Source organism: Gopherus evgoodei, chromosome 8, assembly GCF_007399415.2.
Source record: "Gopherus evgoodei ecotype Sinaloan lineage chromosome 8, rGopEvg1_v1.p, whole genome shotgun sequence".
In the NCBI taxonomy this organism is placed as follows: Eukaryota; Metazoa; Chordata; order Testudines; family Testudinidae; genus Gopherus; species Gopherus evgoodei.
In genome coordinates, this window is record NC_044329.1 from 6,459,921 (window position 1) to 6,478,597 (window position 18,677).

Consider the following 18,677-nt stretch of genomic DNA (forward strand, 5'->3'; position numbering starts at 1 on the left):
AAAACTCCAACAGGTCTTAAAGAGAAAGCTTTATGTAAAAAGAAAAAAAATACATAAAAATGGTCTCTCTGTATCAAGGTTACAAATACAGGGTCAATTGCTTAAAAGGAATATGAATAAACAGTCTTATTCAAAAGAATACAAGTCAAAACACTCCAGCAACTACATACATGTAAATACAAAAAAACAACCTATCTTTGTACTCACAACTTGGAAACAGAAGATTAGAAAGCAGGAATAGAAAAATCCTTCCCATAGCCGAGAGGGACAGATTCAAGACAAAGAACTCAGACACAAACTTCCCTCCACCCAGACCTGAAAAAGTCTGGTTTCCTGATTGGTCCTCTGGTCAGGTGCTTCAGGTTACCTCTTTCCAGGTGTAAGAGACATTAACCCTTAGCTATCTGTTTATGACAGGGGTGCAATCCCATGCTCTGGGCACCGTTAAACCTCCAACTGCCAGAGGCTGGGACTGATGACATGGGATGGATCACTCCAGCGTGGCCTGTTCCAGGACCAGCGCTAGGGGTTTGAGCGCCCTAGGCGGACGGCAATTTGGCCGCCCCGTGCGCTGGTCCCGCGGCTCCGCTGGAGCTGCCACAGCTGTGCCTGCGGGAGGTCTACCGGAGCCACGTGAGCAGCCAACCGTCCGCAGACACGACTGCGGCAGTTCCACGGGAGCTGCCTGCCGCCCCCTGCGGACACGCTGGGCTGCCGGCTGCTGCGGAGGCGCCCTGACCCGGGGGACCCCCTGGGCTGCCGGCTGCCGCGGAGGCCCCTGACCCAGGGGACCCCCTGGGCTGCCGGCTGCCGCGGAGGCGCCCTGACCCGGGGGACCCCAGGCGCCCTGACCCGGGGGACCCCCTGGGCTGCCGGCTGCCGCCGGCAGCTCAGACTCCCTCTCCGTCCCAGCAGCAGCGGCTGCTCAACCATTTAAAAAAAAAATTGGGGGCGCTTTTTGGCACCCTCAAATCTCGGCGCCCTAGGCAACCGCCTAGTCCGCCTAAATGGTTGCACCGGCCCTGGCCTGTTCTGTTCATTCCCTCTTGACTCCTGTTCTGCAGGGGAGGAGCATAGGGCTCCTGCTGAGAAGCCTTTAACAATCCTTTTCCAAGGGCCCTTCCTGGTGAATTTCCCAGCCGGGCGGCTTGAACCCTAAATCCATGCTTGAGAGTAGAGTGGAAAAATAGGAGACATTTTTCCAACAAATATAGGGCCCATGCCCTGCCAAAGGCCCCATCGCCATATGTAGATGGCATGGCTATAGATGGCTCTTGCTCTGCTCTTTCACTGGAAATAGGGGCAGGGGGCGCTGAGCTGGATTTGGGGCCATTCCTTCTGGCAGTGTCGTTCCACATGCAGGCCTGGCTGGCGACAGCAGGCAGGGTGCTCCCTGTACAAACAAGATCTGCCCCTCGACTCCTGAGCGCATCCTGTTATTCACTAACGGTGCCCTGGCCCCACTGATGTCAATGTGAGTTCTGCCGTTGCCTTCAGTCATGATCACTATCATCGTCCCAGCTCTCCAAGTGCTTTACAAAGGAGGTCGGTATCATTATCCCCATTTTGCAGGTGGGGAAACCGAGGCACAGAGTGATCCTTGACTTGCTCAAGGTCACCCAGTAATGCAGTGGCAGTGCTGCGAATAGAACCACTGTTTTCTGAGTTCCAGCCCACTGCTCAATGCACTAGACCAGTAGTTCTCAATCAGGTGTCCCGGGCCCCTTGGGGGGCCATGAGCAAGTTTGAGGGGGGCCGCCAAGCATGGCCAGCATTAGACTCTCTAGGGCCCAGCAGAAAGCCAAAGCTCCGCCACAAGGGACTGCAGCCTGTAACCCTGAGCCCCACCACCCAGGGCTGAAGCTGAAGCCTGTGGCATGGGGACCCCCAAACAATTGCCCTGCTTGCTACCCCTTAACATCAGCCCTGGCTTTTATACGCAGAAAAACAGTCATTGTGGCACAGCTGGGCTGGGGAGTTTATTGTAACTGTGATGCATTTCAGTTTCAAATATAGAAATGGCCCCAAGCCCTCTATCTATGATCAGTGTATTCAGAGCTTCAGTTCATCTGCAAATTTGACACCATCAGCTCAGGATTAAACACAGACTGTGAATGGCTTGCCAACTACAAAACCAGTTTCTCCTCCCTTGGTTTTCACACCTCAACTGCTAGAACAGGGTCTCATCCTCCCTGATTGAACTAACCTCGTTATCTCTAGCTTGCTTGCATACCTGCCCCTGGAAATTTCCACTACATGCATCTGATGAAGTCGGTATTCACCCACGAAAGCTCATGCTCCAAAATGTCTGTTAGTCTATAAGGTGCCACAGGATTCTTTGCTGTTTTTACAGATCCAGACTAACACAGCTACCCCTCTAATACTTGTGTTCACACTGTTTCACAAGAGACTGAACCAATTTCCTGGCCGTTCATGATCATGAAAGAGCAAATATTTGCTTTCATGGGGGCACAGGTCTGCAGGCAAAAGAATTGTGCATGAACTCGTGCACCTCGCTCTCACATGCAAACCGTCTACCTGCACATGCAACGCAGGGATTGTTTCACTGTCGTCTGTTTCATCCCTTGTGCTTTCTACATCTAGGAGAAAACCCCAGCAAATAGACTGGAAGTGCCAAAGAAACAGCCAGGGGGTGGTCGTACAATTGACCCTTTTAAAGACGCTTGAGAAATGGCCTCACTATAGGGGCTATCTGTGCAATAGAGAGCAGCAGGCCCAGGGCACACTTCCTGGAAAGAGATATAGGGCCTGATTCTCATAGACTCATAGACTAATAGGTCAGAAGGGACCAATCTGATCATCCAGTCTGACCTCCTGCACAAGGCAGGAAGGCAGTGGAGAGGCCTCAAAGCTGGCAGGCCTCTTTACCCTGCTCGAGTGGTGTAAAAGGGCCTTTGTGTCAATGAGAATCAGGCCCCTAGCGATTTCAATAGGAATCGTTTCCCTGTCCTTCTCTGGAGCATGGCCAGACTTGTGCCTTGGTGCCTGGGACCCTCCCTCAGCTGTTTGCGTTAGCTCTGGCAACTGCCTGCGACGCAGCTGCTGAGGGCTGGGCACTCGCCACATCATTTGAGTCTCTCTCTGGTAGAGCCCAAGTGCCCCCTGATATTGGAGCACATCCTGCCAGCCAGGAACGGAGCTCCCACTACAGCATGGACCTCAGCTCCTTTGAATCCCAACAGGGCAATGCTGGTGGGATTGCTGAGTTAAAATCCCTGCTCCGGGAGCACTGTCCCCCTCCGGAGGTCCTGCTGAAAGGTGCTAATGGCTGCCACCAGGTGAGCCTTTGACTTATTAAAGTCCAGGAGTGTGCCAAGCCTCTGCCTTCAGCCTCAGTGAAAGAGCAATGGGAGTAGGAGTAAAGCAGCTGCCTGCAGCTGATGGAGGCTAGGACAGAAGGCACTAACGTGCATGGCTAGGCCTGAGCAGAGGGGTTTTCCCTAGGGACAAGTGCAAGGGCTAGGGCAGACGATTGATTGCATCCTTTGCAGGCTAGCTGGCTGGAGGCAGAACACCTGTGAGCATGAGCCAGAAAGCAGAGACACATGGAGCTTCTTGGGCATGCGGGAGCGGCAGACTGGGGGATTTCTGAGCAAGGAAACTGCCTGCTTCTGTTTCTTTCTACCTCTCCTCCTGCTGTGGCTGCATAAGCCCGGAGATGGAAATGGCTGCTGCAAACAGCGCACGGGCAGGGGGCTTAGAAATGTCAAGGTGCAAAGCACTGGAAATTGGAGGCCCCCGAGTTCCAGCTGCACATCTCAGAGCTGTTATAAGCCAGGCCTGGCACGTCACCATGCAGCAATGGGTTACGCTATGACCACATTCAAGTTAAGACTCTTAGTATTTCCATTACCAAGCCCAACTTTTAGGTGTTTGCAAATGGCTGAAAACCCTCCTTGGTGTCTGACCCAAGAGGCTGCTTCTCTCTCAGAGGAGAAGGAATTGGGCCTTTTATCTTTTCAGAGAGCACAAGGGAAAGACACCATATATGGTCTGGCTCTTGCTGGATCTCTCCTCACCTATATGGAGGATGCATCCCTCTGCCCCTCCACTGTCCTCTCACTCACTCCCATGCAGAGTGATACTGACACCAGGAGTGACCACCAGAGATTCTTGAGCTGGGAGCTCCCACAGTTCAACGGGGCAGGGCATTCTCCATGAAGCCCCAAAACTTGCTTCCCTCCATGGTGGGTCAGAGCCCAGCTTCCTTAGTTAACTTTCCTGCAGCCTGCGATTTCCCCTGAATTAGGGTCAGGGATGAGCTGATGGGGCAGAGGGGATCGTTGCGTTACGGTCATTGGTGGACGTAGCTTAGTGGTGGCACAGGCAGTTTGATCTACGTATTAAGAGCTTAATTGTATTAAATGCTCTTGTGTTCAGAGGGTATAAGACTCATGCCATAAAACTGAAATAAGTGTTATCTCCAGTATGTGCCACATAATGCACATCATGAGACTCAGGGCGGTGGCATACGGCCGCTGTGAAAAGCACCAGGGCTAGCCTTTCCCACCATGCTGTGCCCTACACGGGGGGGGCTGCAGTTCTATCTGTGCAGCCTGGGGAGGCACCCGGGTTATCCCTCTCACTGCTCTTGTCCTGGATGTGGCGGTGCGTATAATGAGATGCTCTACTGAACTCTGCTCCCACTGGGGCAGCGAGACGTTAAATCAGCGTGAGGCAGGAGCTGGATTATTTCTCTGACCCCCGTTGCCTTTTCAGAGGGAGGGTGACATATGGCAGTTTGCTGGTGCATGTTCTTTCTAGAGTGCCATTGGCGAGGGCCGCTCAAGGCAAACCAGTGACTCTCCTGGTGGCCTCTGCCCCTGCCTGGGCTAGCCCGGATTGGAAGGCTCTGAAGTGTGTGACGTCGTTCCACCGGAGGAGAGGAAACAGCTGCATTGCAACGAGGGCAGGCTGCACATTGCCATACCAAGCGCTGTTCTGCACAGCTCCTGGGCTGTCTCACTGCAGGCTGAGAAGGGCTGCTCCAGGGGAAGAGGCCTTGGCAGGACATGTAAGTCTGAGCCTGGGAAAAGGGTCGATCCTTAGTGAGAGGGGAAGCTGGAGAGTGCCAGGGCTGATTGCGGGGAAGGGGGTCTGGCAAGCCACCGGACTAAAGGCAAATCAATAGCCCCTCTTGTGTGCATTGCAAAATGTTCAGCGTGCTGGTGAGTTTCAAGGTTATTTTCTCTTTAGAGTAAATTAATGATTATTTATTATTAATGAAAATCACCAGAAGTCTACCTGGCACTCTCCAAAGGGAGAGCAAGCCACATTCGGGGGAGCTGGGTAGCGTTTCTGTAACCAGAGATGGCTGGGAGCTGGTGGGTGTGTTCTGGGCCCCTTCCCCAGGGTGTCTGTGTGTGTGTGCAAAACCCAGCCACAAGGATAAGCCTGGCTTAGCTTTGGTTGTCCTAGTATTTGTGCAGACGACAGAAAAAGACAAAAATCCCAGTGACATACACCTTGGGATATGGGTTAAATCCATGAACTTCGTTTGGGGAAAGCAGATCCCCAGGGAATTTTGCCCTCCCGTTCCATAAAATGTCCCATGCAATAGTTATTTTATAATGTATATTTTTAAAAGATTCATGACCCTGTGGAGAGATGCTTGAGCTCTGGGACAGTCTTGGGGAGCTAGCATCACTTGTCTTAAGGCTTAAGGTTGAATTTTAAAAAGCAGACTGCATTGGATTTGTAGCGTCCCGTGTCTCTGTCTTCTGAAGTGGCTCGTGCATCTTTTTTTAACCCTCCTGATGTTTCATTTGCCCCCCTACAAGGCATTTCTTTTAACGTGAAGAGCCCCAAAGGGCTGGTGCAGGAGGTCCTTGAGCCAACGCCCCAATTCTAGGGGCATGGGTGGAGCCTGTGGCTTTACTTTTGCTCTGGGAATGACTTTTTCTGAAAACCCCCTCCTGTCTAAAGCAGAAGTAAACCCCTCCTGAGGCTGCCGCCTGGTACAGTGCTGGGTAATAGCTGGCAGGGTGTGTTCTCAGAGTACCACTGCCAGCCAGCAAGCTTTCAAAGTAACCCCTAGGCCTCTTGTCTCTCTGTCCATGCTGCACCCTGGCATGACTCTGCATGGCTGGGAAGAATGTAAAACCAAAGGCCTGCTGCTTAGAGGAGCCCTGCAAAGGTGGGCCAGGCTGGCTGGGGCTGTGAATCCGTCAGTAAAACACAGGGGCTGTGGCTGGCCCGCACACCATGGCTTTCACTGGCCCTTTTGGGGAAAGGGAGCTCAGGACAATTATCCTGCCTCTGTACCAAGGATTTAAAGGATGTGGGGAGTGGCCGCTGAGTGCCTAGACACCCTGAATGCAACAGCAGAGAGCTCTCCACTCTCGTCAATTATTTATTAGGTGCTGTGAGAAAATCCCTATAAGCCCTCCTAAAGCATAATGAGCAGTGAATCCTTTTGTCCGCACAAGAGCTAGCAAACATGGACACACCGGCACCACCTCCAGATTCCCCGCCACCCCCCCTCAGCCATCAGGGCTTTCGGTGATTCCCTTGGTCCAGGTCGCTCTTCCTGTGTTAGCAATCAGGAACGAGCTGTGCTTGCCAAGAGAGGCGGCAGCCCGATTGTTGTGTGGGGCCAGCCCCCAAGTAGGGTTCCGTTTGCCCCTCGTCAGCTCACATGCCGCAGGCGCGAGGCTGGGCGGCACAACAGTGCGTTGACTATCTCATCCCCCATCGGCCTGTCTTGTCTTCAATGAGTGTCTCAAGTAGGATGGGCTCTTGCTGTTTGTCTTGCTAAGGCAGTTCTTAGGGAGAGGGGCCTCCCCTAGAGCAGGGGGATCAGTGCATGTTAAAAGCAGTGCTGGATGGAGTTGTGGTGATTCCAGCAGGGGCCTGCTCCCCATCCAAGAACCAGGGCTCATGTGGAAGGCCACCTGCACCTTGAGCAGCTGCTCGTTCCGTGAGCGGATCCAGGTGCTGTTGGGAGTTATCAGATCCCCAGTGAGATGAATTTGGCTGTCTCTGTTGCATATTTATCTGGGGCTGCACGCAGAGGTGAGAGCCAGGCCCGGGTAGGTGATCTGTATGAGAGGAAGTAAACAGGAAGCTTGCATAGGGTACGAGCCTCTTCATCTCCTCGCTGCAGTATTCACAAGCAGCCCTCTCCCCCACCCAGGGCCCCAGGGAGGGACCCCATCTGTGCAAGTAACCCTCGCCCAACGTCGCCCTCTTTCAGCACAGCTCTCCCCCTCGTGGAGCCATGGCAGGTGCTGGGCACCCTTTGCAAAGCCTGTCAGTTCAGCTGCTCTGGGCCCTGAGCCCTGCACATTCCTGATATTTCGCTCTCCAGGCTGCTGGCTTCAGCGTTTGTGGATTAAAAGCCCAGTTTTGGAGCTGGCCCTGAGAAAATATGGCCTCAGTGAAAGCCCACGTCAGCAACCCCCCTAGGCCTGGCCAGTGAAGACCAGCAAAGCTGCAGAGTTCTGTGCCTCTTGGCCAGTTCGTGGTCCAACAGCGCAGCCCATGCTGCTGGAGGCTGAGGAGTGACTCCGGCTGGTTTTTGGATCCCTGCCCTGCAGCCACACTGCAATGCAGGGACAGGCTGTCAGCCAGGAGCCAGCCAGGCCTCGTCCTTCGAGCCGGGCTCTCTCATTGGAGATCTGAGCTGTGAGCTCTCCACCCCCGCCAGACATTTCTCTCCCACCCTCTCTGGGCAGAGCTGCAGCCAAGAGGATGCCTTCGGAAAGAGAATAGAAAAGCAAAGGGAGCTGTAGAGGCCCCTGGGTTTCTCAGCAGAGCATAAGAATCATAAGTAATTCTCAGAATCACAAGTAAAACTGTGACGATGCAGATGCTTCTGTATCATCTCAAAGCACTTATTCATGTTTGGAGAACACCACAGTGCTCTCTTGAGACAATACTGTTATCACCATTTTAGCAAGGGGAAAACTGAGGCACAGAGGAGGTTAAGTGATTTGCCTGGGGTCATCCAGGAAGTTGGTGGCAGTCAGTCAAGAAGAGAACCCAGGACTTCTGACTCCTCGCCTCATGAGGAGCAGTGAGGCAAGTCCACCTTCTTGCTTGCCCCTGGAGATGATTGTGGTGTCCGAAATCCATCCGGATGACCTCCCCATAGGCTCTTCTGGGGCTGTGCGGGAGAAGAGCCTCCTTTTTGAATGCAGTTAGCTGTGGCCGTTCGCACACAGGCTTTGTGGAAGTGGACAGGATGGAAAGTGAAATGTATTCAACGTATGGTTTTGAAAAGTTCTCCCAGCCCAAATTGCTGCTCTGGGGCTTTGCCACTATTGAATTTTCCTGCAACATGGTGCTTCGGCTCCAGGAATTGTGGGGGATATGAGTTGTCCTGAGAGCCGATGGGTGTCAGATAACACTCAATAGACTCATTCATTTCCAGGCTCCATTATTTGGCTGCTTTTCTCCCGCCATCATCCTGTGCTTCTCTTTAGTCCCAGGAAAATGAAAATGGCCCCCCCTCTTTGGTGAATCTCCTCCCTGTGTGGACGGGGTGTCCGTTGCCTGGTGACCGGCAGTGACTTTAGTGGTGAGGGCTTGTTTCCATTGGTGTAAAATCTATCTTAAAGTAGGAGTACGGTGAGCTGCCATGGAAACTGAGCTGTACTTCCTAGGGTCGGATCTCTGTACGTTTCTGGCATCCGGCTTGATTTCTAGTCTAGACAGAGTGAGGGGCCCCTGAGAGGAGGCTGCACAGCGCGCTGCAGACCTTGAAATGTGGCACTTGGTTCTAGCCCCGGGCTCCCCTGAGAAATAAGGGACTGGTTGGAGCTGAGGAGAGATTCTGTCTCTCGAGGGCTTGCAGGATGAAATGGTGAACAGGGAGCGAATCAGCTGCTCTCTAGAACGCAGCACAGCCCCATCCCGCCCTGCCGGGTCTCTGAACACAACACCCCACTGCAGGGAGTCTGGTTTGTGAGGTCATCACTTGTAGCAGGGGCTTCCTCCATCAAGCATTGACCTCTGCTACTGCCTCAGTTTCCCTTCTCCCTCTGGTAAGCATCCCACTGCAGGCGTAGTCATAATAACCCTCCCCTGCTGGGAGTTTGGCTTATTAACAGTGTTCAACACACAAGCCATCTGCCCAGCCTTCTCTGTGTCACAATCTTTGGTGCAGGGCTGTTCGCTCTGTCCCTGACGAGGCTTTCCCGCCATGGGCTTGCTCTCCCCAACCTTTCCTCTCCAGCTCCTGCCTCCTGCAGGCTTGTGTTTGCCAGGACTTCTGCCTGGGAGCTCTGGAGAGCCTTCTCCAGCCTGCTGTCTCCCACAGGCTCCCTATACGCTGTCGCCCAGGACTCACTTGCCTCATCTATGCCAAACGAAGCGAGGCTGAGCCCAACTGCCCTGTGTTCTGAAAGGGCCAGCATTGGAACTGGTGCTCTGGGACTTGTATGTACCCGGGGACCACTGCCCTGCTCCACTAGCCACTCCTGGCTCCCTGGGTGCCTCTCCTGGCTGGCAGGGCTGCCCAAAGATTTTGTAAGATGTGTCTGAATGTCTTGCAATATCTTTGGTGTCAGCACAGCATCCTCTCCTCGTGGGGATGCAGCCCATTGCAAAATAGGATCCCGAACTCCGACTGGGCGGTCTGGACGCTATTGCAGTGCAAAGGAGGATGATACATCAGCTGAGCTCACCACAGCGTGATGCCAAGCCAAGATGGCATGACGTTGTTCCAGAGGAAAATGTCTCCGAGACGGTTAACTTTCCGCTGGCTCCTAATATCAAGTGCTGTCAGTATCAAGCCCAATTCTGAGGTCCTCGCTCAGGCAAACTCTGGTTGACTTCAAGGACTTTGTGAAAACAGCTGAGCATGCCAGGATCTGGCCTTCGGTTTCCACTCCTGATGATCCTGGGCTTGAATGGGGCTTAGATTCCAAATAAAACCTGCCTGCTGGTATGGTCGGTGGCTTCCTTGGGAGAAGCCAAGTACTGGAATAGCAGAGGCCAGGCCTGAGGTGCGGTGGCAGAATCCTGGAGGGGAAGTTTGTTCAGTGCTGCCTGCTCTGTACCTGTTCAGAGCAATTTGTTCCTTCCCTAGAGGCATTCTCCAGTAAATGGCGTATGTAAGAGAGAACAGCTGGGAAAGCAGAGGGAGAGGAGAATACAAGGTGACTGGAGCATGAATAGGGGAGCTTTTGTATTCATGGCAAAAGCTGAATCTTCTTGACATGCTCCTGTGGGATCTGGTTGTTTTACTGTAACACCAGTTGCCATGGCAGTGCCAAGGTTTAATTACAGCAAGATGAAAACACACAGGGCCTGATCCAAAGTCCATTGAATTCAGTGAGAGACTTTCCATTGACTTCAATGGGCTTTGGGTTGGGCCCATTCCCTACGTAAATAGTGCCAGCAGAAGGAGGTCTTAAAAATTGACTGGGCCACGACAAATTGCCTAGGGAGGTTGTGGAATCTCAATCTCTGGAGATATTAAAGAGTAGGTTCGATAAATGTCTATAAGGGATGGTCTAGACAATACTTGGTCCTGCCATGAGGGCAGGGGACTGGACTCGATGACTTCTCGAGGTCCCTTCTGGTCCTAGAATCTGTGAATTTATGAATAACTTGTCGCCAGCAAAGCTATGGAGACTGAGCGTCCGACAAGAGACAGAACACCTCGAAGTGATCAGCCAGGGACAAAACTCTGGGGAGGGATCATCTCCCGCCAGCGATGGAGAGCTCAACCCTACGTGGCAACAGCAAGAGCATCTCAACCACTCAGGATGCAGGGAGGCAGAGGGGGTCTCCTAGGTAACCAGGTCTCTGCCCAGCGCAAGACTTCAGGGCTCTGTGCTGAAAAACTAGTTCCTCTAGCAGGCTTTCCACTGGGGAGCGGGCTGCCAATGGCAGTGTTTCCCGGGGACCATGCTCTGCTCCTTGCTGACTCAAGTGCAACTTACTTTGTGTTTCTTCCCTCCCTCCCATCCCCTTCCTGTGTCTGTCTGTGCCAGGTGGAGCAGAACGCCAGGGACTGAGAGCGAAGCAAAACTGACTGTAGAAAAAGAGGCACCTGTGTATGTAGATGTGCATCTGCTGCTCTCCCTGGTGAATGCTGGTTTCTTGGAATGATGCTCCATGTGCCAGCACATGGCAGCAGGATTTCTGCCCTCCAGGTCTATCAATACATACAGAATGGCTCTAGGGAAGAGAGGGGATGAAAGGCAGAGCAAATCTGGGCAGCATCTCTGCCCGACAGAGGCATCTGTGCCCTGCAATAACTGTACTGGGTGTGTGAGCTTGGCCAAGCCTCGGATAGGGGCCAATAAAGGATATAACAGACCAAACATCGTGCCTCAGTTACGCCGGTGTAAATCTAGAGTGGATCCCCTGACTTCTGTGGCGTCACTCCGGGTTTACATTGCTGTGACTGAGAGCACAACCCCTGCCAAAGTCATTATAGCTGTTGGGTGAGAGGACATTTTGCCTGACGTTTTTCTTTTTTTCTGCAGCTTCCTTTTCCTCCTCCCCCATTGACTCTGACCCAGAAGCCATGGCGCCCACAGGCAAGGTACTGTACTAACTCTAGCCCATGGGACATGCAGTGGTTACCTCCTGCCGACTCCTCTGCAGAAATGGAGAGGCTCAGGGATCCGCTGTGCACCATTTTGTCCTTGGGACAGACCCACTGGTTCACTCCAGTGGTTTTGTGCCTCTCTGGTAATGTAAAGCAGCCAGTCCTGGCTTAAAGGATTGGCTACCAAGAATCCATCCCATATTTTGCCAGGGGGCCGTATTAGTGAAGCTAACAGGTTGGTACAATCCACCAAGCCAGTTTATAATTCTTGCCATAGTGGTCCTGGGTAACTCAGCATTTCTGCTCATGGTGGGGGCAGTTTCGTTGTTTCACACAGCTTTAAGGCTGAGAAGCAGGAAAGCAACCACAAGTTTGGCAGCTGGCGTTGCTTTTCATCCACGAATCATGAGCCTTGAGATCTTGCTGACAGATACTGTTTACTTATGGTCTTTCGGCCTTCGGCTAGCGCTCTGTGTAAACACAAAGCAGAGGCATAGTAATCCAAATGATTGTGATCTGAGTGGGGCTGAGAAGAAAGACAGAGGGAAACACAGATGGGAAAAAAGAACTAGTAGGAAAAGAAAGAAGGAAAAAGGCAGGGGCGAGCGATTCAGGAGCCTGTATGGGGACAAAAGAAGTGGCATGTAGCACAGACTTCTCATTATAGATCAGACCAGTTCATGGCCTTCAGCCCAGATTCTGATCTCAGCCACCCCAGCGTAAATGTGGAGCAACTTCACACAAACCGAAGGACTGACTCCTGATTTACACTGGTCTAATGGAGATCACAGCCTGGCACCACTTCCCTGGTTTTCCAAGCAAGAGGTGCAAGCCCCTGTTTTTAAAATGCCGGGGGTGACGGTTGGGCTGGATGCCAGGCAGGCTCTGGAAACTTGAGAAGTTCTAATCCAGAGCTTGTTGCCAAACCTTTAGATGTAGTGTAGACAGGGGGAGGAGGGGGACGAGTGTGAGCGAAGGGAAGGGTCACCACGGCTGTCCCTGCTCCAGGCTAGAGGAGCTATCTGGGAGTGATGTTTAACAGCCACAGGTGGGGGCTGTTTGCTACAAACCCTGCACTTATATCAGATTGGGGGAAGGGTCCTTCTGCCTGCTTGGCCCTGTCCTTAGCGGGCACTTCAGTGATCCCACAACGCCCCAGCCTGGCCTCTCATCATGCCTGGAGGAAACCGACCTGGCAACTTCATGCCTGGAGGAAACCGACCTGGCAACTCCCCTGAAGGAGAACAACTCTGTTCTGCTAAGAGAGCAAGTCCCTTCACCTCTGCCATCTGGCAGCTCCATTAGCAAACACCCACTTGCTGCTGAGCCGTGGGGGGGTGAAGGGGTGGAAAATCCCCCATCTCTGGTGTCAGTGAGCTCTGCACGCACCCACGCCTGTCACTGCTGGAGGGCAGCTCCTGCCACCCGATCCCTCGCAGCCCCCATGTGCACCTGGGGCTGGCGTGGGAAGAAGTGCCACTGGTCAGCGTGTGTTATGTCTCCCTCTCTGTGCTCGAGCCACACAGGGTGTGAGTCTGTTAGAGCCCCTGGCTCCTTAGCTCAGGCTGCAGGGCCTTGTGCGCCTGGATCTAGAGGGCCCGGTTCAATCCCAGTGCTGGCCAAGATGGTGGCTGTCATACTGGCAAGGGGTCAGCACCGCTTCTCTTCCTGGGGGTGTCCAGGTGTCCCTACAGGACACTTGGGCAGGAGGGATGGGTGAGAAGTTGGTGTTCTCTCATCTCATCCACTGGGCAAGTCCTGTCCCTGAAACAGGGGAAGTCCCTTAAAGTGACAGACAAATAGTCACACAGTAAAGAAAGTGACCCCCAAGAGAGCTAACGCGCATAGAGAGGTGAGCACGTGCACCAGGGATTAGGGTGCTGAGGCTGTGTGAGGAGACGCGAGTGAAGCTGTGTAGGGAATTCAACCTCCACCCAGCACAGAGCAGCTGCCTATTTATAGCGAAAAGGGCTCCAGCTGTCTAGAGGCCAGTGTGACTCAGAAGTGGGGGATGGAAGCAGGAGGGAGTCTTGAAGTCTATGCGCTAAATAAACAGCTGAGGAAATGGGGGGAAGGAAGGCTGCCCCTGTTCCCAGCATCTCACGCTGCTGCTGCTCAGCAAGGCAGGAATGGGGGTCGGGGATGTTATTGCCCCAGGAAAGCTCACTACTAGCACAGAGCAGCCTCTGCTTCCCCTCCTCCGATTCATTGTCATAGGGGCTCTCCATTCCTGCTAAGTGCGTATAGATACAGCACAGTTTTGGGCTCCTGCGTTTTGTTTCCAGCTCTGCTACTCACGCACTGTGCAGCCTTGGCCCTGGCCTCTCTGTGTCTCAGTTTCTCCACCGGGCTCAGAGTGGTGTGGCTGTGAGGGTGAACAAGTTAATGTTTGTAAAACACATTGGGACTATGAAGTGCCCTGTCACTCAGTGCTGGGTACGATTAAAGCCTCTGCCCGAGTGGTGGGCGCTGAGTGTGCCCCTGCCAGTGTGATCTATGCCATCCCAGCCCCCAGGCAGAAAGAAGTTCTGCTGGTACCTGATTACCCACCCAATGGGCCCCTGCTCTGAGTTCTCCCCAGAGATGAGTATCCCTGGAGAACATACCTCACCCTCCCACATTCTGCAGGAGTCGGTGACAAGTGACTCTTTTGCCAGTGGCTTGGCCTTGTAACGGTTATTCACGTCTCTCAAAGGCATTTGTGCAGGAAGCGGCTCACACTGGGAATAAGGGACCTCAGGAGCTTCCTAATGGGAAAGCAGAGATAAAGCTTTGCCCTGCTGATGAATCACCGGCAACATGATCCTGCCCTAGCAGCAGGGAGAGTGATCGGCTTCTCTTATTAGCCATGCCAGAGACTCTGCACACAGCCAGCTTGTCCAGCTCCGGGAGGGGATGGTGGCTAGAGCAGAGGTGCTCTAAGAACAGACTCACGGTCTCCTGCTTGAGTCACCAGACTCTACTGCTTGCTTTTTGCAGATCTACTTCTCCCTGCTGTGGTCCCTCTTCAATTCCTTGAACTGAACCATTGTGGTGGTTGAGTGTGGTTAATCGGGTGTCATATCTGCTGTCCAGTAGAGCCTCAGCTGTTTACAGTTCTGCTTCCGTGTTCCTGCACAGGCTCTTTTGTAGATTCTGCCTCTGTCATGGCTGCTTCAGCACTGAGCTGAGAGCAAGGCGTCGGTGGCTAAAAATTAGCCAGGCACCATGAGGGAAATCCTAGTTTCTCCCAGTTTGACTTGACTTCTTCATTCTTAGACTCTATTCCAGTGCTATAACTATGCATAGTGACTTGATAGCAACATGGTGCATAGGAATTGCCATGGTGGGTTGGACCATGGGCTAGGTTGGACCTAGGATCCCTTCGTTGACCTTAGCCAGTACAAGATGCTTCAGAGGAAGGTGCGTGAAACCCCAAAGGAGATAGTGATGGGACAACCTGCCCCTCAGGGAGCCTCCTCTCAACCCCTAGCGGCTGGAGGTTGGCATGTGCCATGAGGCAGGAGGCTTTGCATCTCCCCAGAGCATTGTGTTTTTGAGTGTTCACTATAACAACTCTGGCTGGGCCTGCCATCCATATCAATGGCCAAGCCCGCCTGGCCAGTTGTGCCAGAACTGCAGGGCAGCCGCGCACACTGGAGCAGCTAGGACTGCAAAGACTAAGGGTTAAGGGAGGATCCTGGGGCCTGATCCCTGTGGTTAGAGCAGGCCCAGCTGCCCCAGGGGCCCAGAGCATAGATGATTGCCGCACCGTTGGCTGCTGGCCAGGCTGAGCTGCCTCGCTCCGGAGAAGGGCCAGGCTGGAGCAGAAACAAAGGCAAGGTTCCATCAGGGCACAGGGAGATGACTCCTCTGGGAAGCCTCCAGCTCTTGGTGGATCTGGGCCCTCTTTCACTGAATCCCCCTGTGGAGGCTGGGTGACAAGCCCAGTGGTGGAATTCAGCTGTGGCTGGGTGGATCAGATGTCGGGTTTGCCCCATGCGTTCACGTTGCTGCCCTCATGCCAGCTCTGGCCAAGCGGTGGAGAGGAGCCTCCAGCTGGCGCTTCCTCATTTGTTTTCTTGTTTCCTCTCTCTAGGCTGGCAGGTACAGGGGCTCCGTGAAGGAGTTCCCGAACTTCAACGCGAGCCAGGATGCAGAGGCCCTGTACAACGCTATGAAGGGGTTTGGTGCGTACTTTCCACTGCCGCCACGCTAAAGGCCCAGTCCTCTGTCCGTCGAATCTCCAGGGGTCTTGACATTAGTGGCTTTGGAGCAGGCCTTGTTCTGGCATTCTGCTAAAAGCTGCTGGGGCGGCATGGCCGGGTGTGAGCGGAATGGAGGGGTGACACTGGATGCCCTGATTGTCCCTTTTCTGAAGGCAAGGGAGAGCACTGGGGGGAGAAGGCCATGAAAGCACCTCCTAGCCCTTCAGTATTGCCCCCTCCGGTGCTGGCAGACAGTGCACACTTCATCACCTCCCTGTGTCTCCATGTAATTGGTAAACAAGGACACACAGTGCATGTGTTTTCAGGGCACCGCTGCCTGTTTCTGCAGGGCGCTGGAGTGGCTTCATGATGCACAAATACCCTTCCTATGGGAAATGTCCCATGGCTTATCTTGTGGGGGGTGGGGGAGAAAAGGAGGACATGTCTGCAATTTACCTGGGGGGCAGGCAGAAGGCACAGTGCTTCAGTCTGGATCTGACCTGGGACAGTCTCTGGTGCCCAAGTGCAGGATCCCCACGGGGAAAGCGAATGATTGGGGCATTCCCTGTGCTAACATGCTATGCCCCCCTTTCCCGAGTGATGCCCCTGAGACCAATCAGTCCATTGCCCAGGTCCCAGGTAGGCCAGCCATGGATGGGTACGCCCTGGTCACAGCTCTCTGTCCTACCAACTCCAGCACAGAGCTGGAATCCGCTTCTGGTCCAGGCAAAGCTGGATCTTAGAGCAGACCCAGATCAAAGCAGTGGGATGAGGGTGACTGACCGTGACTCCCTGCAGGCAGTGACAAGGAGGCCATACTGGACCTGATAACATCCAGGAACAACAAGCAGAGAATTGAGATCAGCCAGGCCTACAAATCGCTCTATGGAAAGGTAACCCCAGTGAATCGGAGGGTGACACATCCTGCTCTGTGGTCCACAGGAGAGGGAGCCTTTGCTGCATCCTCCAAACCAGAGCATGCAGGATGTACAGCCCCCTGCTTCTCTGTCCCTGCCAGACTGGCAATGGGCACACAAAGCAAAGCAAAATCACTGGGAAAATTCGCTAGCTAACGGCCGGGTGGGGGAAAGCCTTCCGATACCCATGGCCAGCCCGGACTCTGCCAGCAGCCCTGCTGAGGAGGTCATGACCTCCTCCCAGACAGCTAAAGAGACTGTCTTTATAAGTCCTTTCTCCCAGAGAGTCTGCCACTCATGCATCCTTCTCTCTGTCTCCTTGCACTCCCTTCTGTGCCCGGTGGCCAGGACCTGATCGCAGACCTGAAGCGGGAGCTGACGGGGAAATTTGAGAGGCTGATTGTGGGTCTGATGCGGCCCCTGGCATACTTTGATGCCAAGGAGATTAAGGATGCCCTTCAGGTAAGGGGCAGGAAAAGGCTCGCTCTGACCATCCTGGAATACAGTACGTGCTACAGCAGGGGTTCTCAAACTGGGAGTGGGGACTCCTTAGAGGGTTGCAAGGTTATTAATTGGAGAGTCACGAGCTGTCAGTCTCCATCCCAAACCCCACTTTGCCTCCAGCATTTATAATGGTGTTAAACATGTAAAAAAGTGTTTTTAGTTGGTAAGGGGGGTCGCACTCAGAGGCTCGCTGTGTGAAAGGGGTCACCAGTACAAAAGTTTGAGAACCCCTGTGCTTCAGCCTAGCTCTGGGAGTACTTATCCCCGCTTCCCGATGCAGTCCCCCAGAGGCTGCCCTTCTCGGCTGATTCCCACCTGGCGTCAGCACGTGACATCTCATACGGCGGTTGTGTTTCCTGCTTGCAGGGCATTGGCACCGATGAGAAATGCCTGATTGAGATCCTGGCATCCCGGACCAACCAGCAGATACACAACCTGGTGGAAGCCTACAGAGACGGTTAGCATGGGGGACCAGGGCATCCTGGCTTCTCTGGGGCCAGGAGGCCAGCAGTCACTGCCCTGTGGGCAAGGAAGGATTTAAGTCAGATGGGGTACAGGTTCACCAGAACTAGAATATCCCCCAATAGCCTCTTCCTCTGTGTTTCCCCCTTCGCTGCTCCTGAGATGGACTCCTCCACTCCAAACTCTGTGCATGCTTCTTGGGGGCACCTGCCTGTATCCTCGCACGTGGGTGGGAGAAGGCCTTGCACTCCCCAAATGTTGCTGTTGCATTTGTACTCAGCTTTCTGATTGGTGCTGGGCAGCTGGAGTTAGAGAACCGAAATATCTTTCTTTGAGAAGAAAACTGATTTTTTAGATAAAGGAAATGCAGTAGATCATATCAGCGTGTATGTCAGTAAGGCATTTGATACAGTTTCACATGGGAAATGATTAGTTAAATTGGAGAAGACGGGGATTAATATGAGAACTGAAAGTTGGATAAAGAAGTAGTTAAAGAGGAGACTACAATGGGTCATGCTGAAAGGTCAACTCTCAGGCTAGAGGGAGGTTACTAGTGGAATCCTCAAGGATCAGTCTTGAGACCAATCTTATTCAATATTTTTATTACTGACCTGGGCATAAAAAGCAGAAGTGTGCTAATAAAATGTGCAGATGACACGAAGTTGGGAGGTATTGGCCATATGAAGGAGAACTTGAATATTATACAAGAAGATCTAGATGACCTTGTAAACTGGAGTAATAGAAATGGGATGATATTTAATAGTGCAAAGTGCAAGGTCCTGCATTTAGGGATTAACAAGGATTTTTGCTATAAAATGGGGATTTATCAGTTGGAAGTGACAGGGGAGGAGAAAGACCTGAGTGTATCTGTTGATCACAGAGGGATGACTTTGAGCTGTCAATGTGATGCGGCCGTGAAAAAGGCTCACACGGTCCTGGGGTGCATCAGATGAGGTATTTCCAGTAGAGACAGGGAAGTGTTAGTACCATTATACAAGGCACGGGTGAGACCTCAGCTGGAATGCTGTGTGCAGTTCTGGTCTGCCATGTTTAAGAAAGATGAATTCAAACTGGAACAGG

General features: G+C 53.0%; 1 protein-coding gene across 3 annotated transcripts in view; it reads left to right on the top strand.

Annotated features, from left to right (window-relative positions):
* Positions 1 to 4,918: 4,918 nt before the first annotated feature.
* Positions 4,919 to 18,677, top strand: part of ANXA6 (annexin A6) — a 41,055-nt gene continuing 27,296 nt past the window's right edge. For 2 of the 3 annotated variants that reach the window (XM_030572682.1, XM_030572683.1), the window contains exons 1-6: positions 4,919 to 5,035; positions 11,463 to 11,521; positions 15,606 to 15,696; positions 16,513 to 16,607; positions 16,980 to 17,093; positions 17,502 to 17,592. In XM_030572682.1, coding sequence (XP_030428542.1) covers positions 11,504 to 11,521; positions 15,606 to 15,696; positions 16,513 to 16,607; positions 16,980 to 17,093; positions 17,502 to 17,592 — 409 coding nt within the window. In that variant the 5' untranslated portion in view covers positions 4,919 to 5,035; positions 11,463 to 11,503. Of the gene's footprint in view, positions 5,036 to 11,462; positions 11,522 to 15,345; positions 15,350 to 15,605; positions 15,697 to 16,512; positions 16,608 to 16,979; positions 17,094 to 17,501; positions 17,593 to 18,677 lie in introns of those variants that run through there. The other variant, XM_030572684.1, reaches the window with a different exon arrangement.